Source organism: Gavia stellata, chromosome 17 (genome assembly GCF_030936135.1).
Source record: "Gavia stellata isolate bGavSte3 chromosome 17, bGavSte3.hap2, whole genome shotgun sequence".
Lineage (NCBI taxonomy): Eukaryota > Metazoa > Chordata > Aves > Gaviiformes > Gaviidae > Gavia > Gavia stellata.
This window is the reverse complement of record NC_082610.1, coordinates 21,179,046-21,201,614: the sequence shown is the minus strand read 5'-3', so window position 1 is coordinate 21,201,614 and position 22,569 is coordinate 21,179,046. Positions and strand designations below refer to the sequence as shown.

General features: G+C 43.7%; 1 protein-coding gene across 1 annotated transcript in view; it reads right to left on the bottom strand.

Annotated features, from left to right (window-relative positions):
• Positions 1 to 20,987, bottom strand: part of LRP5 (LDL receptor related protein 5) — a 170,334-nt gene extending 149,347 nt beyond the window's left edge. Inside the window, exon 1 of the mRNA XM_059826158.1 lies at positions 20,897 to 20,987. Within this exon, the coding sequence (XP_059682141.1) occupies positions 20,897 to 20,987 (91 nt within the window). The remainder of the gene's footprint in view (positions 1 to 20,896) is intronic.
• Positions 20,988 to 22,569: the final 1,582 nt, after the last annotated feature.

Here is a 22,569-nt window from a genome sequence, read left to right as displayed (position 1 = left end):
GACTCAACTCTTCCAAGGTCCGAAGGGAAGCGTTAATTAAAAGAGGTGCCATGATGCCACTGAATACAGCTGTTTTGATAAATTGATTTCACGTGTCTTTGGTGGTCAGTGTATGATTTTTACGGACACGATGGAATAGGATCCTGCGCTCTTTGGGGCATGCCTGCACTCTGCTGTTAATGCAAATTAACGCCAGCATTCTCTTCAATGGCATTGCAGTTCACACACTTGCAAAGCGCGTGGTTAGCTCCAATCGATCTGTCTGAGTAAGGTAGGTAAGTGAATATTGTTCATTAACTGATGATATTCTTGCTTTAGAGGGTAGACCACATTCTATCATCATTTACCTGGCAGCCATCATCTGCAAATGTGATACGTTTTTACCCCTGGGTCCAAAATTTTTTGCTAAGGTCTCCACCGGTGACCATCTTTACTTCAACACTGAGTCCAAAGGACTCTTAGTACCAAACTAAGATGTGGTAGTATGTCACTGTTGGACAGAAGAGCTTGAGTGATGTTTTCCCCATGAAATTATTTTCCCTTTAAATTGGAGGTGAATGTGGCTCGCTCATAATTCTGCTCTATCGCAAATGAATGAAGATCATAAACTGGCAAAAACTGTTCCATCCTTTATCTAAATGTGCAAAGGGTCCCGAACAGAGAGCAATGAAATACAAATGCTAGCCTAGCTGAAGAAACATAATATAGTTGTCCCTCCGAAATGTGGAATTTAAGGACATTTCCAGAAAAAACAGTTGTCACTTCCAAACCTCCAGAATGAAAGAGGCTCTCTACATTTGGAACTGTGTTGGTAATATTCAAAAGAAAGCAGATTGTATCAGTCTCCTTGTACCTATTTTTATAGGCTGGTAGTTTGTGTGTGCAAGAAGGGAAACGTGTTTTGGATCTCAGCCCCAGAATGCCTCATTTGCTTTCTTGGAAAAGGTTTGGAGTCTAGATAATTATTTAAAACTGAAGAAAATCTGAGAGAGAATGGAAATTTGGGGCCCTAAAAGATGAGTTACATAGGAGCTGTTTAACATTTTTGGTTCTGTTGTTTTTGCAGCTGACTAATTACTGCTCGGTACGATCTCACGGTTATTAATCGGTCACTCTCCTCGGTGTCTGTTGAATGCTGGTGTTTGCAGAATTGTGTGATATGTACGTATGTGATAGTGTGGTAGGTGAGCAAGGATAAAGGTCCCAAAAAGGAGACTAAAAACCGTATTAAAGAAGTGGTGATGCTCTGCGCTGAGGGAAGGTTGTAAAACAGCAAAAGGCAGAGCAGCTGGAGGGGTTCCCCAGACTCCCGGGGCAGCGCAGGGTGTAGACATACTCCCCTGACAAACTCACTACTCCAGGCCAAACCATAAACTCTGTGCAAACCGAGCTCCAGCGACGCTGTGTTAGGAGGGATCTTGATTTAGATATGCTCTTTGTATTGGGCTGGGTCAGATGTGCTTTGTTTTCTGCCTGAAGCTGAGCCTGGTTGAATTTTATTTATTTATTAAATCTGCCAGCGTGACCGCCCACATAGTTCAGTCCCTTGAGCCGATCCTGTCAAAAGGATCTCGGTTTAAAAAGGCAAGTAGATTAAAGAAAAAAAAAAATAAAATACTAAGGCAACCTCTTTGCCCAGTTCAGCTGCAGCCAGAATATCGTCTGGCTGCAGACTTGCAGAGCACTGTCTCTGTGCTGCTCTGTCTTGTACACGCGACGCTCGAGGGAAGGAACTTTATAGGTGGTTTTGTGCTTAAAAAAAAATAATACAGTGGCACGCACCCGTCTGCTTTACTCATATGCTTTAAGCATCGACCTAGCCATCCACAAACTCACAAACTTAAGATTTCAAAATATTTTCATGTAGAGCTACAACAAATTATTAGCCATCTTTTATTTTTCAAGTTAGGCTTATTGACCTCTTGAAATATTCACGGGAGTCTCAATAACATCCTACCGGCATAAGAAACGAACTGTCTGCAACGCACATGCAAGAGCAGGGGCCACAACGTTGTCAAATACTCTCATATTGCAGAAACACAAAGCAGGAGAGGTACTAGAAAAATATGGTGCACCTCAACTTCAGCAGCAGCTTGAAGCGAAAAAATGTAATATTCTTTTCTTCCCAGTTCACTCTGAGACTTAATTCTTCAGTTTTCGTCTACCCATGGTTTCCCCACCTGTATAAGCAGTCAAACCTAATTATTGTTTTAACCCAACATGTATCTGCCTTTCCCAAACAAGAAAGGAAATGAATGTCTAAAAAGCTTTCAGTTCATCATAAAAGGGGTCCAAAATCAGAAGGAAGTCAATCTGTTCCCTACAAAGGAACTACGGGGGGAAATTAAAAAAAAAAAAAAAAATCAACACAAGCTTTACACGACACGAACTGTCGTCATTCATATTACCGTAACAAAGCCACAACTGAGATTAGCACCCTGAAAGACACAACGTGGACACACTGTGAAGGATTGTCACACCTGAAGAACTTGCTGTCTAGGTACGCAAGGCAAAGAATGAAAGGAAGCCCACGGAAGATGAGGATTAAGGGTCTTGCCCATGGGTGAGGCATGCGGTCCATGGCAGAGCCAAGAGGAGAACCCAGTGTGCTAAGTAGAACCATAACCAGCGCTTCTTTCCAGACAGACTAAATTTACAAGCTTTTTACCCCGTCAAGCTACCTTACAAACAAATTTTAATAGAGTCAAAAAGGCATACATTTTACTACGGCAAACGGTTTAGGAATGATCTCAGCCACCCCAACTCCCCCATCCCTTTGGCAGCTTAGACAAGGTGTACTGCAAGTAAGAAACTGGACTCCTGATATACGACTCATCTAGAGAAGTGTGACTAAATGTTTTTCCATCTTCTCTATACTCCAATTTCAGCAAATTTAAGTGCCAAAAGAAATAACTCCAGGGCTATGCTACAGTGCAAATGGTTCAAATACAGAAGAAAAAAGAAAAAAAAAAGAAAAAGGCACAAACGCCACAGTACCAGTTCAAAGAAAATCCTTAGCTGCCATTTTTGGGAGTCAAAAGACACGTAGCTCGTCTCCAAAATCAGAGGGCCACAAATATAAGCAGCACACTGCTGGAAGGGTAGACAGAAAAACAAGAATGCAGGCATTTTTCCCCACGTATAAATTAAAATATACAAATTCTAAACCGGCTTCTAGAACACAGGTGACAAAATGCATCCACGGGGTTTTTTATTTATTTGATTTTGCCCCAAACCTACCCCTTATTTCTGCAGAAGGAAGGGTACAAGCCTATTAGCATTACACAAGGAAGCGATGTCACGGAGGGCAGAGCAAAGTGCGTTTGCTTATACTAAAACACAACTAACTCAAGCAACGTGTGGCCGTCACTGATCTGATTAGCCTGGTTTGTGCACCGTGTCCCTTTCCTCCACCCTTCATTTGCACTATTTGGCTGGGTCTTCGTTGCTAAAGATGTAATTATTAGATTGAGATAGCTATTTCAATGTAGAAACGCCAGCAGAGAAAAGGAAACTTTTACATCAAGTAGAAGGCCAGTGTCGTTATTTCACATCTCACCTAAGGTTTCATCAGCTGCATGGAGCTGCACTGACTCGGTCAGGATTCTTACATCAAGATTGCAATGTCAATGTAATAATTACATCTGCTTCAGCAACAAAGACATGACCCAGGACTTTCAGAGCAGGAAGCCTTCTCGCTTTGCATCTGGAAAACATCCAGGGCATTTCAGATGAAATGATATTCCAAACAACTATTCCAACCCTATGCTATAGTCGAGAAAAAGAAATAAATACTGCCGTCCTTCAGGAGCCAGACTGGGAGTCTGACTAAGGCAGAACACACTTAATCCATTCACCACTGCAATGCACTGCCTAGCATTTCACACACTCACAGCTGGACTAAGGATTAGTGCCATGTGTCCCCTCTCGAAGCACAGTAAGCTTATTACAACCAGTTTTTACACCTCTTCTACTTCCAGTTGTTGCAGACTGTTTTGGAGTTTAAAAGTCCTGGATTCTGCCCTCCCTATTATACATCTTTTTTTACTTATTAAAAACACCACGAAATACAAATGTTAATACAAAAAGCTACGACCCGCAGCCTAAAATCCCATTTCCAATCCAGAAACGTGACAAACATGGCACATTCAACACGCCAGATGCTGGCACGCTGTCAGCAATTCACAATTGCATTTTAACTTTTTATAAACAAGACCCTGCAGCGGATTGTTAATAAACATGAAATACATGCAAGCAATGACCACGTGCATTTAAGTAACTCCCTCCAGGTATGAACGATAATGACTAAATACAGAAGCAGACGTCTACCCTCTTAAAATCTAATAGGGTCTTATGAACCCGATTTAACCCACATTATTTACATGCAAAGGAGAAGGGCTGTTTTTCCTACATACTAAACATGGAAGTCTTGCTTAAAAAAAATATATTATGCCCCCAATATAAGCCTTATGTGAATAATTTAAAAAACAAAGGCACCTTAAATTTTATTAGTGAATTGCAAGAAAATTGAACATCGTGCCTGTATCCAACTAGCCTTTGAAGGAGTGTCTGAAAGAGAGGGCTGAACAACCAGAGTATGGTAAACTAGAGGAAAAACCTACCTTCTCTAAAAACTAGATGTAAACTAGACCACAGAAGCACTTGCTTTTTATGGAAAACAGCCTTCTCCTCAAAACCAACAAAAAAAAAGCACCAACCGACAAAAAAACCCAACCAAACAAGCACTAACTTGAAGCACAGTTGACAGAAGCGCTTCATTTCTACACTAAACTTAGGCACCTCGTTCTGTAACTCAATACTTGCTCAGAGTTAGGGCAACCTTCACTTTCTACTTACAGAAAGCATTGTAACATTACAATAAAAGTAGCACAAAGTGGAAACGGGTGACTCCTTTATCAAGCTCATCTAGTGGAAAATTAACTAAAGAAGATGCAAAAAAAAATGAAGATTTCTTTCTCCTTTACAAAGGGGACCTAAAACCCAGACTCTCTGCTTATGTCACTCTTCTATTAATTACCAGGTGTAATCTGGGTCAACCTTACCATCAACAGACCTCACTTGGGTGACAGAACGTAACTCACTGTTGAGGACATCTCAGGTTCTTCTGTCTCCTTCGCTGTGACTAATACTCGCAATGCAGAGCAGCACTGCACGACAGACATTATCCACTCAGCAGGAATCAGATTCAAAACCATCAACTCATTTTATAAAAGTCACTGAGGAGCCAATAACTAGAAGTCATTATCATCCATCCACTACTACTTTGAGAATTGCGCCATGAAGCTGTGAAGCGAGGAGATGCGCTTTATTTCCTCTATGTCATCAACATGTGAAAAACATCAACTTTCTTATGTTTTACTTGGAGGAAGTTAGGGCATCTAAAACCTCTCAAGAATGTGCTCCACTGATTACAGCATTATGTTGTTTCCTTTATAAAACCCCAGAATGCAGAGTGTGTTTATATATACACATATATACCCACACTTATATATATATACACTTAATAAGGTACCAAGACTTTGACATCAAATGACACCAAACTTTTCTAAAGGCTACCTAAGTTGAAGCTTTCAAGCTAAAAACTTCATCTCATGCAGTAATTGTCCAAGGACACCACAGAACAGCACAACATCAAAGGAGAAAACATCTATGTACTCTTGCAGAACAGTTAATCCATCAATTAACCCTCTATCACATCACATCGCACTCTAAACGTGAACACATGCTCCATTTCTGTGTTGCTCAGAAGATTCTCCAAGATGCTATTCTTGTCACTAATGAGCACAAACAATTAAAGACTTGAAAAAATAACACACTGAGTTTAGATTTTATTTACATAAAAAAAAAACTCCAAAAAAACCCACCGGGAACAAAACATCATAGGCTGTGCAACATCTGAATTGCATGGAAACATGTGGGATTATCCTTCCTTCAAAGTTGAATATGTTAGACCCATCAAATCCTTGATCTTGCAGTATCACAGTTTTATTAGACCAGAGAAAAATTGATTTAAACCATATTTCACTCTATATCATAAAGCAGTCTCTCTCTCTCCTCACTGATGCAGGTATTTATTAATAACACGTTTGATGAGAAGGGGGAGAGAGGGGAGAAAAGGAGAGAAAAAAGAAAAAAATAATTAAAAAAAAAAATTGAGCAAGGAAAAGACTTCCCACAAAACAAAAGGTAACTCAGGAGGTTACTTTCAGCCCAGTCCTTTAATCTAGTTTACTACATGGCCACACATTTTTGTGCTGTCACTGGATGGGGCATGGTATGGAAGCTGGATGCTGCTTAAACTAAAACCACCAGCCAAAACACTCCCTGTGAAACACAGTCTCTTCCTAATCTACGCCAGGTGTTGCAAACAAATTCCTTTTCGTTCAGGCTTAAGGCCACACCGTTAGTTACGAAAAGGTCCCCAGTAGACTCTAGAACATTAAAAATTAGTAAATCCACCAAACGGCGTGACACTGTTGCAACCTCATTTGAAGTGACCTGTGCCTAAATATTGTTTAAATTGTTTAAAAATACAAAACAAAACCCACCAAAAAAAAAGAAAAAGAAAAAAACCCAACTTCTCCAGGATTTAGGAAGCAACAAGAGAACCACTTGTTGAGTTCAATTTAAGTATCAAATCAGCCTCCGGGGAAGAAAAAAAAAAATTAATTAAAATCTAAACAGTAAGCTGCAGATAAACCAAATTTGGGGCTATTTGAGGTTTGCATACAAACTTTTGTGTACCACTCAAATAAAGCCTTTTTTGTCAGTGCCAATTTTACAACTGCATAGAAAGACGTGCTTTGAGGTTGCTAATAGACAAGTTTCAGGGATTCTGGGTTTTTTAACATGAATTTACAGCTGTCGGAACTAGAAAGTTTCACACCATTTTAGACACTGGGAAGCATTTTGAAATCGTTACCGCCTTGCCGATGCATCGCTGAAGCCAGTGCAACAGGTGGAGTTGAAGTTGGAAGATCTGTAGTATCCAGCAAAGATTTGGCACACGCTCAGCCGAACGTGGGAGAAAGACAGGCACAGAATGCTATCCGCTGTAGACTGAGCTATTTGTTAATGTTTTGGGATCATCCCAGCAAAAACCGTCCTCTTAGGAATAAGCAACATTTATGACAGGACTTTGAATAAATTACCATTCCATGTTTCAAAGTCTTTCTAAATAAAGATAATAAAACACACTCACTTCTGACCACATATACAACAGCGATCTGACAACCGACATCACATACATCAATATCTGGGGAAAAAAACACTGTTTTTTTTCTTTTTCCAGCCATCTTACCTTCCTGATGAAGGCCAAAGTTTTGAAATTGAACTTGGATAGCTTAATAAGTTAAACTTTCATTGAAAGAAACGTTGCCAAGCACACTAAGCAAACACAACTTACTCAAATGCTCACAGTAATCGCTTCCCAGTGTCCTGCTGATGTTTAAATAGGAAAATAACCCTGCAAAGTCCACTCCTTTTTATAAACAGCCAACATTAGTTCAACTTTATAACAACAAACTGGTGCTAAAGTTTCTTTTTGCAATCGTAAGCGTGTGCGCGTAATGCTTACCCATCTCCCACTGTGCTTGACTGCTCTATTCTTGCACACAAACACTTCAGTTTAAAAGAAAAGTTATCAAAACTCTAGTTCCTGGAGAAAGCGGGGAGGTTTTTGTAGAATTCAGTATATTGCTTCTGCCTCGCAATAAACTGGCAGACAAGTTAGACAGGAGAAAGCATTGCATGCAGCTGTAATTCAGAGCACAGCAGCTGACAAGTTGTATTTTTAGCCCTGCAACCTCTCCACGTGCCTGTTGATGCCCGAGCCTCCCGAAACCATGCCAAGGCTTTTCATTAGCACTGGTACAGAGCCTCTCAATTGCCATGAAGCTTTACTGAACCAACGATGAGTTCCTGTCAACACAGTGGTTTGCAACAGCAACGACAGTCACACAGCAGGGAAGAGAGACCTGAAGTCATTTTAGTTTCCAACACAGACCAAGATTGTATTTATAAAAAGAAAAGAGAGAAAAAAAAAAAGAACCGCTGCTGGAGACTCAAAATGAGCATAGGAAAGAATGTGTAAAGCAGCTTTCTCCCAATTAATGGCCAGGGAACTAAACAGATGGAGAATTTAGCAGTAATTAAAATAGAAGAGCAGAATCTACAAGTAAAAGAGCAAATTCCCACCCCACGCTAGTACAGGGGTTTGAGCGTACCTGTCCTGCAGTGCGGGCTCCCAAGCAAATCATTACTTTTCCTGTCGTCCATTCAAACAAGTCCCCCCACCCACCTCTGCCTCACTGCAATCAAGGGCCAAAAGCGCGTCTGGAAGAACTCTTGCCACACAACCTGAAACATTCTCAGAGGCTCTTGGCAATATGTTAAGAGAAGGAATATCTAAAAGGCGGCATCCTCCCTCGGAAGCTAGCGTTTGTGGACAAGAATGTCCTAACAGGCTGTCAACAAGCATATGGACCGGTGTCATCTTATAAACCACCGTGATAATGAATCCGTTGATATCAAGATGCGACCAGCAGATGCTCAGACTCAGTGACGCGAGCCTGTTACACAGTCCCAATCCCTACGGTACGAAATGAGCTCCAAGGCTAAGACTGAGAAAGGACTATAATAAAGTATTCCAGAACAGATCTTTGTGGGGAAACCGTTCCAAAATACAAACACCCTTGAGGAAGTAATTGTGGAATAGCTGTTAGAATATGAAGTCAAAATCTATCTCAAACAAAGCAAGTTTTGTTACCCTATAAAAGCCTTATAATCTGTACAAGGAAGGTGATGCTAAGAGGTGCCAAGAACATTCCTCAAAGTTGGGGACTGCAGTACATCTCCTTTAAAAAGAAAACTTTCTTCTGTGCTCCTGCAACATTGACTCCACAGAATCCTAGGAGTCAGAAAAGCACAAAAAAGGCATGCCAGAATCTTTACCTCTATCTACCAAGTGCCTTCTGGATGGGCACAGCGGCTTTTACACGCGCGTTTTGCGTATGTAAGAGCACCAGCGTCAAGGAGCAAGTATGGCTTGGAGGGTCGAGCAGCTGTATGGAGAACTTACAGTACTCCACATCCTCCCTCACTGCAGACAGACTTCCTCAGGGGAAAAAAAAACCCCAACAACAAAACCAACTCAAAATAACCAGGCGAGAGGCCAATGCTTACAAAGATCCCATAGCCATTGTTCAGAGAAAACAAGTCACTTGCATCACTCCCCACATGCAATAAGCTTTGGGCTGGCTGAATTCCGCCTCTGAGGACCAGCGCCAGATGTGCTCTATCTCCAGATGCCAGGAGTTCCACACCCTGGGGATCAGCAACCAGCGTTATTTTCCGTGAGCTGCAATTACTGTAGCAGGATGGAGAAAGGCTGGACGCGTCAAGGTGGTAATGCCCAAGGTAAATGAATCCTAAATCACGTAATCTTTTGCAGACAACAATGAAGACCTTAATTTGGACCATGCAAGTTGAGGGATAATACGGTCACAAGCGTGAAGTACTTCTACCTGCTCATCTTCTCTCCACTGCGCACTAGGCTGGATGCCAAGCAGCAATCCTCAAACACAGGCTAAGTTGCAGCTTCTCCGGTTTTACCAATTCCGTCATGGGCAGACAATGTTAGTGGAGCCACATGCTAAGGGGACAGCAGGCAGCCTCTTCAAACGGCCAGAAATAGGAGGGTGGTTTGGGATTGGTTTTTTGGTTTGGGTTTTTTTTTTTTTCCTTCCATTCAATGATGCTGCCTCATCACCCTACTTAGAGAAGTAACCCAACAAGTTTCCAAGAGCCGTCTTGACCACTGTGTTTAATAACCCACCTACAGACATTCCAGCCTTTAGCAATCGTGGTTCTTCAGACAGTGGGGGGGGGACACGACCACAACACAAAGCAAGCAGGTAAAAGGAAAAACAATACACAGATCCCTGCCTAGAAGAGATTTCGAGCTGACAAGAAATACTGCCAACACAGGAGAAGGATACAACATGCAGAAATTGTAAAATAAAGACTGCAAAACGTATGGGAAGTGGTTATGCTAGATCAAAGATTTAAGTGCAGAAAACTGATCAGGCATACAATTTTGATTAACAAAATACACATCGCCCTACCTTTTCAGGGATACTTTACCTACCATTCTGTTAGTCTGCAGCTTCATTTCTCTCTGTGAAACACCAGTCATTGAGAGACCAATACAATGGAGTCAAACAAAGCAAGTTTATTACTAGAAGGTTATTTTAAAAGCGTATGTATAGGAAAAGATTACTCTGAGGTGCTTCTTGTGTAAAACACTCCAAGATGCATTCAGAGAGACCATTTATATGTCACCTTTTCTCAGATGAAATTGGAGTTCACAGTCGTAAGGGCATGCGTCAGTAAGAACACCAAAACCAAATCCAGGTATACTGAATTCCCGTCCCATACCTCGCGACTGCAAAACTTTCCTCCTTAAAATTATGTATTGAGATCTAACATCAGGAGTTAAAGTCCACATAAAAAGCAGGGGGTTTTTTTTCAGAAATGGAAGGTTATTCAACAACACAACCATTAGAATGAAAGGAAGAAAACCGAGCAGGAGAAACTTGGTTAACCAAGTGTCTAAGCACATAGGAACATACATACGTCTTATACACACACTCACACATTACATATGTGGAATACTGCCCCCCCCAAATATCTCACACCCTTCAGCATAAACTAGCCAGGACCTTGTAAGAGATTACTTCTGCCTAGGTCAGCACTTCTGTGAACTACGAGCAAATCTGTCTGCTCTGGGGAACCGAGTGGGCTGGTAGCACATTTAAACCCCAAGTAACTACCTGTCACTTAGCAAAATCCAGGCATTTTCCAGTTCTCTGGCTCATGTAAAATGGCTTCACTTCCCATAAATGTCTTGAAGGCTCTTTAAAACACTAAAATTTGCAAAGAGCAGAATGACCTCGGCATTAACAGGCATCTAACACAGGGATTTTGTCACAACCAGCCAGGGTTCCTTCAAGTAGAAGGATTACCACCCCCCAATCCTGACCAACATGTTTTCTGTTGCTTTGACAGAGGAAGGGCAGTTCAAAAGTAGCCAGGATAACTCCATGGCCAACTCTCTGCCCTTTTAATTTAAATTCAAAATCTTCCTAGCTAAGCACTTCATTTTTCAGTTGCAGTCAGATGTGATGGTAATGACGAGTGGAACGACCACAGCCATGAAAACATTTCAGAGAGAAAATTAATCACAACCTGTATCACATTTTTGGCCACAAACTGGCTGTGAACAGGCAGCAATTCCTCTGAAAATATTAACCATCTGTAGAACTTGTTTGTCAAAGTCTATTAGGCAAATAAGATCTAGCAGAAGACTGCTAATACACTTACTAAGCGTCAAGCACGCCATTCGAAGTTCAAATGGTATGGATTAGTTCTGCACGCAAGCTACAGAGCTCACTTCAGTTGTTCTTCCGCAACTCTTACAGAACACCTGCAGATAATGGTTCATTGACTGCAGATATCACCCAATGCTCGCTTAAATTTTTGCTGGTGTGTGTGGATTTCTCCCAATTCTACCATTAGCTACAATATTCACAGAAACTAAGTTTTGAGCTCCCGTAAGAGTTGATTTACTCCGTTCAAAAAAAGTCTCCAGGAATACTCCCCGACTCTTTACAGGGCGCATGGTTCCTTCTAATAGTCACCATATCTAACTTTTGCAATTGAAAAATGCACCTTTTTCATGGCATCATAGAAAACCTTCTCCTCCTCTGCACGGATTCCAAAGCCACAGCTGACATCGAACGTAGTGGGGTGTTGTGGCTCAGGGTGGGGTGGGTGCTGAAGAAAGATTAGATGAGATGAAAATCCAGGTTCATACAGGTTTTTGGGTTGTAACTCTTTCTGAGTATACACCTTCTACCACTTGAACACATGCAAACTTGAGTTTTAGAACATGGGTAAGTAATAGTCAACTTTATCCAGACAGTAAAAAACATGCTGTTAAAACCCAGACAGACAAAAATTCTCCATAACTACAGATTTCTTTCACTCAGCTACTGAAGACGCAGATAATGTATAGACTTTTTTTTTTTTTAAATCATCCACAGCTGGGCAGATCTTCGAAGTGGAAAATGCTACCCGTGTGCATTTTCATCCTCTTGGCTCTGACTGAGAATGTGAATACTAATACAGCAGTTTAATTTTTTTTCATATCTTTTGCAAAAGTCACATCCAGGTAAGTCACCAATACAGATTTCTGAGGCTAAAACATTTTCCCCTCGGGAAAAAAAAAAAAATTAAAAAATGTTTAAACACATGATACTTCAAGCTGCCAACTCGCAAGCAGGGGAAGCAATCAGAGAAAAATCCAAAGAAAGAGAAAAACTATTTATACCATTTATATCATATTTTATGTCAAAATTCATTCCTACAGGGCAGGCAACTCTATTCTGAGCTTCTCAATTGTTCTAGAACCAGAAAATTTTCAATTACTGAAATGAAAACAAAGTGTGACAGAGAAAATAGGCAATTTGGTGGCCATGAGTGACCTTCCTTAAATGAGATATGAATTCATAAGTAAGACACACTTCATTTGAAATAACTAGCTACGCAAATTAAAGCCTCCAAAGCTCCTTTAAACTCTATGCACAATGCAAGTAGTGATCGATACACATCTAACACCGGGTAATTTATGACTCAGTGGTCAAAGGTGACACCTTCTATAAAACAAAGGATTAGAGGTTTGGTTTTTAAATTCTGCTGCTTTGAGAAGTTCAAGAAGCAGCATTCTGGCTGTTGTATTAAGCTGCAAGTGCTCAGAAAGAAAACTAAGTATGTTATACAGATATCCCCTATAGCTACACATCAGAGAATAAATCTCATAACCTTTCATTCCTTCTCCTCCTTGAATTATTCACTGTCATCAGCAGAGACAGCTTGTTATCCACGAGCCAAACTCTTGCTTTTTCTCTTCCTCCATAATGAAACGTAAAACAGATACAAATATACTTCTATTTCAGAATGTATTTTCGTGGCGTCACCAAGACACTGGTCTAAGCGACTGAACTAAAACCAGTATTTGAAGACAAATACACAGCAGCAACGTTTCCTAGGTTACTCCAAATGCCAGGGCTTTGTGACTGTCCTTTTAAAGCAACCATTCTTTGCCCCCAAAAATTTATTTTTATACCTACCCAAAAACTTGTAGCAACTGTCCCTTACCAATTATTCAGAAATAATCCTTGAACAATAACAATAATAAAGACACAAGGCCTTTCACATCGCCTCAAGTACCAAGTATGTACCACTTCTAAAACCAAAGCTAGAGAAATCAGACTTTCTAAAATTCGACGCACTGAAATTTCAACCCTCAGCAGCCCCTTCAAAGTCTGGTTACACGGGAATACCCCAGAGCTTACATAGCATCCTAGGAATGATGGGCTGATGGAAAAAGACATACCAAAGTGCCCAAGCACCCCACAGGGTGCAAGATAGAGCAAAACCTCACGACAGCGAAGTAGCTTGCAAACCACCCCTTCAATGTCACAAAAAATACCCTTCAGTCTTACCTGAAGAGCCAGGCGTAAGGAGTATGTTATTTAGGAAGTCTGAGAAACAAGAAAAAAAAAATCCACACTACAAAGAAACAAAGGTTCAGGTGGCATCAGCCAGCATCAGCTCCCAGAGATCTGTCACGGTGGGAAACCTGCAGAACGCTTACCTACACCACGCACAGCCCAGCTCTGTACCTCAGGAGCACGTACAAAATAAAAACAGGGTACTTCCGACCACCGCTGTCGTAGTGAGTCCACTGAAAATGCATCTTCTCTCTTACAGAAAGGCCAAACCCAATCCTTCATTTAATTATCTAGAGAAAAGAGAACGGCAGAAGTGTGGCATAACAAAGTGCAGCTGTAGGTCGGGACACCGCACGCGCTGGCTAATCCGAAGCAATACAAGTCTCACGAAAGCATTTTGTTTTGGTTGATCTACAAGAACAATTGTCACTTAGGCATTCTGTCCTGTTGGGTTTTTAATTCATATAGGACAAGTACACCAGGCAGGCTTAGGGGTATGTCTCCATCTCAATTTATAAAGGTATAAAAAGGAAGCAACTTCACCTTCTATTATGTGACGTTTTGCATTTAAAAAACCCAAACATTTAATTACATTTCTAAACACTTTTTTTCCCCTCCTTCTGAAGTCCAGCTAGGACAGTTTTAATTTGGAGGAACAGAAAAGAATGCGTTCGTGCAAAATGAATGAAAAAAAAAAGTAGAAGGACTGGACAAAGCATCCATAAATCTGGAATCCAAGTAAAACTGCAATTTCCACAGAAGGTATGCTGAAGTTATCGACAAAGATTTAAGTGCATTACTGCTGTTAGGCACAACCTGTGCCTAATTCAAAACTCGGAGTATATGGCTTCAGTACATACAGTATTCCATAAGAGTTCTCAAATGACATAGCAGTAACCCATAGATTATAGCAGCACGGTATGCTTTCACCACGTTTTCTCAGATCCTCCACTCCTTTTCCTTTTGATTTAGTTAAAACCAGCACTGAACAGCAGAAAAGAAAAAGAACAGCTACAAAATCACATTGTAGTAATACTGTTTGATCCTCAAACCCAAAAGCCAAGAAATTCACTAAGCGGGTCCACTCAATCCACAGCTCCTCCCCATCTGCCAAGAGGTTTAGACACATGAAGCAGACAACACTTTCTCACACTCTCTGGCTTTTTTTTTGACTTTTAAACACCGCAGAAAGAAGAGGTCAAGCTTCTGTCTTCACTTACTGCCACCTCCTACCTCCGATCTAATTCTTGCAGGATCAAGAGTCCCCCCAGGGCTAATTTATCACCTTTACTACCATGTGTAACAAGCCACTTCCAAAAAGACATATTAATAAATGCTTAATGAATCACGTTTAATGCAACAACACGGTGAAATTAAAGTCAATATACGCTCAAGGCAACCTAAAGAAAGGGCCCAACAGAGAAGCTCTGGAAGCGCCCTCGCAAGATGTTGTCAAATCCTGAGCCAAATGAAGAGATGTCAAGGTAAGTAACTCAATCATTCATCTCCCTCTCAGACAAAACTCAAGCTAACAGGGGTCCTGTGAGAAGGACAGAGCCACCAAATTAAGAGCACTGCACTTTCGCAGGATATAACGTGCCCTTTAACAAGAATCCACGAGAAAAAACTGAAAATCAAGCCCTTTGTATAACCACACCAAAGACAAAAATACCATTTCCATCTTTCCCCTTTTCATAGTAGAGGGGAGAGTTATAACCTCACACACTTGCAACTTCATTTCTCCAGCTGCATCATTTTTCACCATAGTTCAGGAACAGCACACTTCATAGTTCTATTGAACAATTACCTGTTTTACCTCTATAGCCTCAACAGGAAGACCAGAGTTCAAAAACCTTCATTCTGCCTGCCATAAAGACAACTTTTATTACTGTTTAAAGGAAGTCAATTTAAACTGGGGAAGCTCAATTTCCTTATGTATAAAACATAAATAATAGATGCTACGTTAGCAGAATATTCAGAATTAGGTAATACGCACACAGCGCTTCAAAAAGCCAAAGTGCCAAACAGTATTCAACAACTATTATATTATAAAGCAGGGACATGTTTAAATACATATGCCAACGTTTGAGGTACCAGGAACTCACTACTGCATCTGCCGTCAGTGCCGTCTATTGCAATAGCAGTAAACCTTCATACTGTGAAATGAAGACAATTCTGTAGCTGATTCACAGCTGAGAAATTCCTTCTCACCAGCAGACTGTCCCCATTAAGCTAACACAACACACTCACAGAAAGTATTTATCGGTTTAACAGCGGTTTCAGTTGCTTTAACCCTTTTTGTCATCCAGAGCAAACGAAACCATTTAAATCAAGCAAGTGTCAATTTACCGGCGTCCTTGCAAAAGTTGCCCATGGATTTAACATCAATACAAAATGACGCCTTACGTCTGCCTATGCTGGCAGGCAAAGCATGAGTCAAGCAAGAGTAAAGGAAACAACAGCTAAATTAAAAATCCTGTTTATTTCATGGACCCTCAACACCCTTGCCAACCCATCACCCATTCTTTACGCTCTTTGGAGCTTCTCAGTAGAATTTTGTGGTTTAACAGATTATTTTCAATCTTTAGTAAACAGAAACCACAAAGATGAAATGCTGGTGAGCTCCCCATTCTGATTTTTCCAAGAGAGAAGGAACCAAAAGAATTGTTGGCCTGTAAACTCCTAACAAACAACTGAACTGAAGAATACTTTGTGGGACATACTTCCCATTTTCTCTCCTCCTCTCACCACAACTGTTTAATCACCCAAAATCTCAAGAGCTGCTCAAAATATCCCTTGACTCTATCATGAGACTTTCCACAGCCTAACTTAATGGAAGTAGAACTCTCCAGAAGTACTTTTTCCAGTTCAGAAACCCCAGCTGTGGGCTGTCAGGAGATGGCACATCTTTGACGTCTTCAGAAAGTCCCAAGTGTCCAAACAGCACGTGGTTCTGGGCAGCCAGCATCCCCGGCCAATATCTTAATTATTTGCTCCTGCCATAAGTGAACTTGCAGTGTTGTTGGACACGTCCTGTTGGAAAGCAACACAGTGAAAAAGGAAATAATCCACATGCCTCAAAATTTCTAAACAGAATGCTGACTCCATTGCGCACAGTAGAATTGCATCGTTGCTGGCCCGTGCCGTAAACCGGGGGCATACTTATTCTACCGTCGTTCTTCCCTCGAGGCTCAGGTTGAGAGCTATTTGAGTGCTTCACAAAGGTCTTGAGCAGAAAATAACAACTATTTCCTTCGAGTGTTCTCAGGGCAGTGTTTTTTTCAGCCGTATCAACTCCCATGAGAAATTCTTGAATTACAAAAGCCAAACATTCTGAATGTTTAGTAGCTCTTGGGTTAAAGACATAAGGAAAAATTAAGGGGATTTCTTAGAATGAAGGACGATAAAGTTACCTACAATAGCTTCTTTCTTAACGAGGAATTTAAACCTAGTTATTGTTCTTCACCTCAAGATGGCAGGTTGCTTTCATACAATACAGTATGTTCACAAAAAATACTGATCTAACATGAAACTAAACCTTGTCATTGAAGCTATTTCTCAGCATCACAAATAGTGAAATTTCTTTTATTTCTGCTTTGACAAAAAGAGAGACAACTACTTTTAACTCTACGTTGCCGGCTAAATTTTAACTAGAAGCAAAGTTACATTGGACACTCTTTCTAAGTCACGTGCATCTATACTCTAGGAGAGGTTTTGTAACCTTTATTTGTTGTTAAGCTGCCAGACCTTACCATACCAATAAAGTATAACCAGTTCCCAGAAACAATCTCTGTGTTTGCTAAAAAGTTACCTTGGCTTGCCTTATTCAAGAAACAGGCAGGACTGAGAAAATTTACAGCTGGAACAAAACCCATGGCCTGTTTTACTAACTACTACATTATAAACAAGTGAAAAAAAAATCTTAAGATAAATGTTAAAGCAGCTGAGATTAAAAAAAGGTTCAAAAATAGCAAGAGGGAGTGGTGGAATTTACACCGGGCTATTGATGCAATACGTTCACACTCTTCTGAGTATTGACTTTGTGTGTCACGCTGATTTATGTACTACAGACACATCTACAGTATGAGTAATTTTCAAGCACCTCTGGATGCTTTAAAATGAATTTAAAATGAAATGAATTTAATTTAAAATGAAATAGTAACAAATTAATTCACACACCATACCTAAAAGACAGTTAAAGCCATTTTCCTTTGTCCGGAGAGAGAAGATTCAGTGCTTTGAAAGTATCAACTTAATCTTCAGAGTCAGGCTGGAGTTTCAGTATTTCCTCACTATTTCAAGAGGATTTATGACCATAATTTGTGACAGACCCTCACATCATGCTAGTAGTAGTTACTAGGAAAACAGCCCCCTAAATCAATGACAGCCTGCCTGAAATGGCACCGAAATGCAGTCGAGGACTCCTACATAGCACATTTCCCCGTCATAAAATTAGCAAGTGTTCTTTCCTGCTACGTTCTACATTTAAACATAGTGATACGTTTCATTAGCTTTGGGTTATCGCAGGAAAACCAGTATGAATTAAAAGCCATTTTAGGGTTGTGCTCCCATGCATTTTTTTATTTCACGCTGCATCCCTAGTTTCAAACTTTTGCAACCATCCTGTCACACTTCTCTGTTCACCTTTCTCTATCTTGTGGTTCTTAATATCAGGCAAATAGTTGTTCCATTAAAGAAAACTAAGGTACAGTCTCACAATTTTGGGAAATGGTGTAGTACACGACAAGCAACAGCTAACCAAGCTTTTGTGAGTTTAAGTAAAAATAATTCTTGCTTGAGATGATTCTTAAACAAGAATTACCTCAACTACTTCCAGGTTTTAAGAGCCGCACATGAAGCACTCGCTGGGCAGTATTAAACATTCAGAACTTAAAATATTTTCAGACAAAAACAGGCCCTTGTCATACCCATCTCGTTCCTGAATACTCTGCACCGGCAAGAGATCCCTCCCTTCAAGGAAGCACCAAATGCAATGATCATTTTGTCTTATCTCAGCGAAAGGAGAGTCAAGTCTAACCCATATCTGAAACAGGTTTATCATTATTTCAAGCCACATAAACAAAACCACTCCTGACACCACCACATTTCGAGCAAGGACTTAGAGCTCCACAGCAAAATCATTTCACAGCCAAAGTATTCCGAATCTATTACACCACGCCAAACTTCACAGGAGCTTTGACACTGCAGAAGTTCCAGCACATCCCCAATCTTGCAGAGATGTATTTACATATTTGTAAGATAAGCACATCAAAATACTTTTAGGAGGTAAAAGTCCCTTACAGTTAGGCATCTGTGTACAGAGTGGGGGTTCTCAGGAGTGGAACTAAAAACATGGAGAGCCTCTCGTAGCACATCCATGCTCCTTCTAAAAGGACGGATGACCTGTCCTTAAAAGTCCCATCGAGATCAACCTAACAAAAGAATCACATACCTTCCTACTAAGCAGGCAGAACAAAAGCAACATCATGAAGATTTATAACCAAGACTCTTTAGCCGATTACGAAAAAACGGTACGTTTGTAGACGAGATTTTCCGTGCGTGCTAAGGAAGGTGACTATCGATACAGAACGTAGACTGTATTAATGGAATCACTGTCTCTAAAATGAGGTGACTGAAAACCAAACTCCCAAGTTACAATTTATTTCTTAGTTTTGCTGTGAACTCTTGCTTTCCTACGAGTTCCAAATGCAAAGCTATCCCTTTTTTAAAATATTCCTTTCTATTAGTCTGTTAAGTAAATGTAAGGAAACCCTCAAGGAACACTATCAGCCTGTTCTCTCTTCATTCAAGACTCCTGCAAGTTGACTTTTTTCCCCCCTAAAGCTACACAGCTTCATTCAGTCAAGTAGGAACGTGAAGAGCTTTACACAAACCGAAGTGTTCGGAAAGGAGCAAGCCCCACTTCAGGTTTTCTGAAACATTTTTAAAAGACTGAGGCAGTGTGTACAGAGAAGGTACGTCCTGAGATGCAAAGGGCATCTTTTTCAGATAATCCTGACAGAATAAGCAAGGCACAACAGACACCTACACAAAACTCCAACTAAAAACACAAAACGGTGACGCCGGTCAGTTCTTTTGCTCGAAATGCCACTTCTAATAATTACAGAGGGTTTGAAAGGGTGGGTGGCCTAATAAAGGAGGCCCTGAGGTGACGTTCCGACGGTCCTGGCCCCGCTGTCGAGTTTTCTGAACTGCCCAGGAGATCGCAACCCGCAGGCTCCAGCCCACCGAGGCACCGGGGTGATGTGTTCAGCCCGACCAGCTGCAGCTGCAGCGCACCCCGAGCCGCAGCCCGGACCCCCCGTTCCCGGCGGTACAAACCGGGGCCCCAGACAGGGCACGGGGAGAAGGGCTGGGGGGCGGACCCCGGCGCCCTCCCCGCGGCTGCTGCGGGAGGGCGGCCTCCGTCTCTCCGTGTTTTTAAAGGACCGGCACGTTCGCTTCGAAACTCTATTGCAAAGGCAAAGCAGAGGTCAGGCTCCGCGCCCGGGATGGAGCGCGGGTTAGCGAGGGGCCCAGCGCGCCGCCGGCACGGGGCAACCGGGCTCCAGCAGCGCCCGCGGGGCTGGGCCCGGGCCGGGCCCCCGCACCCCGACTCGGGCCGGGCCGACCCCCGCCCGCCGCTGCCTCCGGCCGGTTCCTCCCGCCGCAGCGCCGCCACCCCCCCCCCCCCCCTCCGCCTACAGCCTTAAAACGGGGCTGGGGGGCGACCCCCGCCTGCCCCCCGCCCAGCCCTGCCCGGAGTTCGGTGAGCGACACCCGACACCCGCCTCCCCAGAGCCCGGAGAAATCCCTGCCCGGGACGGCGGAAGGACGGGAGTGGGGACGGGGCGGGGGGGGGGGGGGACGACACACTTTTGTCTCTCTCTTTGCAACTGTACGCGTTTACCTGAGCCACCCCCGGGGGGAAACCGCCTCAGCCCCCGGCGGGACACGGCCCGAGGGAAGGGGGAGGAGAGGCCTCCTCTTCCTGCGCCCCCCTTTTGCTGAAAAGGGGGGCGAGGAGGAGCGGTTTGGGGCGCGGGGGGGAGGACGCATCCAGGCTCCCGTCCTCCTCCCGCCCCGTCCCGTCCCGTCCATGTGCGCGTCCTTCCCCCCCCCCCCCCCCACCGCGGGAGCCCGGCCCGCGCCCCCCGCCCCGCCGGGCCCCGCTCCCGCCCCGCTCCCCGCCGCCCTCCCGGCGGAGCGCGGGGGAAAGTTTGCCCAAGTCCGACAACAAAAGGGACAGCGGCGCTCGCCTCCCCGCCGAGCCGGGCCCCGCGACGCCCCGGCGAGCTTACCCCCGACCGAGCCCGGCTCGCACCGCAGCACCGAGGCGGCCAGGAGCCGCAGCAGCAGCAGCAGCGGGAGCGGCGGGGCCGCCGCCTCCATGTTGTGCCGCCGCAGCAGCTGCCGGAGCCCACGGAGCGTCTCAGGCAGGCTCCATGCTCGGGGCGCTGCGCTCGGCGAGGCGGGAGGCGGGGAAGGGGGGAGGCGCTGGAGCCGACCCTCCTCCTCCTCCTCCTCCTCCTCCTCCTCCTCCTCCTCCTCCTCCTCACGCCGCCGCCGGGGAGGGGGCTGGGATCCTCCGCCCGCACCCGCCGCCCCGGGAGGAGCCGAGGGCGCAGCGTCCCGCCGCGGCGTGCCCCGCGCGTGGGTACACCTGGCCGGGGAGGAAGCGGCATTTCGGGGCTTCCTTCGTTATTTTGCTCTCTTCCCCCCCCCGGCCCGGAGCAGTTCCGCCACAGCCGGCCGGGCAGGCCGGAGAAGATGGCTCGCTGCGCGTTCCAAAAGCAGCCTTTCTCCAGAGGATTTGGGAGTTCAGCGCGGGGCCGGCCGCCCCTCGTGCCGTCCCCGGGATGATGGGTGGTTGTTCTCTTCCCGGGCGGAGGTTCGCTTTTGCCTTCCTCCTCCCCCCGAAACAAACGTTTCACAAAGCCACTCTTCTACAAAACAGTGCTTTTCCACGAAAGGCGCGTCCCGCAAGGCTCTTTTCTCGCCTTTCCCCCCCGTTAGACATGCCACCTGCTCCTACAAACACGTTGCCCGCCGGGAAAGGGGCAGAAGCTGTGAGGAGAGGCCTTCGCGGCGCTGGGGCCAGGCCGCGGAGAGCTGAGCAGCACCCGCCTCGCCCTGAAACACCCTGCACCCTTCCCACGTCAGACACAGCCTCCCCGGCAGCGCTAACGAGAAACAGCCTGAGCCAAGAGCGAAAGTTGGAGTCTCCGCGTCCCCTCGTGCCGACACCAACCGGGAAAAAGGTTCCTGGATGGCCTTGTGTGGAGGTGGAGACAACAAGGGTCTGCCTGGCATCCCCTCAAAGCATTTCCGCAAGTCTCAGAGCAGGAGCTGCAAATGGCAAGCAACTACTCAACAAACGGATGAAAAAAAAGTTTTCTTCACTATCTTGCTGCTGCTTTAACGTATAAAGAGCGTGTATTTTAAAGAGGGCTCTATAAAGAACGTGTATTTTAAAGAGGGCTCATTTGAGGTAGCATTTAAAACCCAAAAAATCTCAACTTTCTCGAAGACAGGAAAACCAGGAGTTGGTCTTTCGCGACAGAAGGTCTGTAATAAACTGGAGCCCAAATCTGGCCTGCTGTAAATCATTAATGGCAAAACTTTGTGTGAACACCAACTGAATAAGGGTTTTGTTTTGGATCTGTTTAAAAAAAAACTGCCTGACACCAGACAAATAACTGGAAGAAAGATCTCTTTGTTGAAGACAGTGATTAGACTTTACTTTTGATGGGTCCGACCTCCAGCGTCGTGGAAATTACCCACTAGTCCTGGCATCACAGTAACTGGGGATAATTAAAGTCAGAGACAGAGAAAGGGCACATGAAACACTTGCACTTGCAGCAGACAGCAGGGAACAGCAGTGCACGGAGATCAAGATCCCAAACCCCTGTCAGCCTGGGAGAAGAGCGGCAGCCGTATGCAAAACTGGTTTGTGTGCCTCCACGGAGAGCCA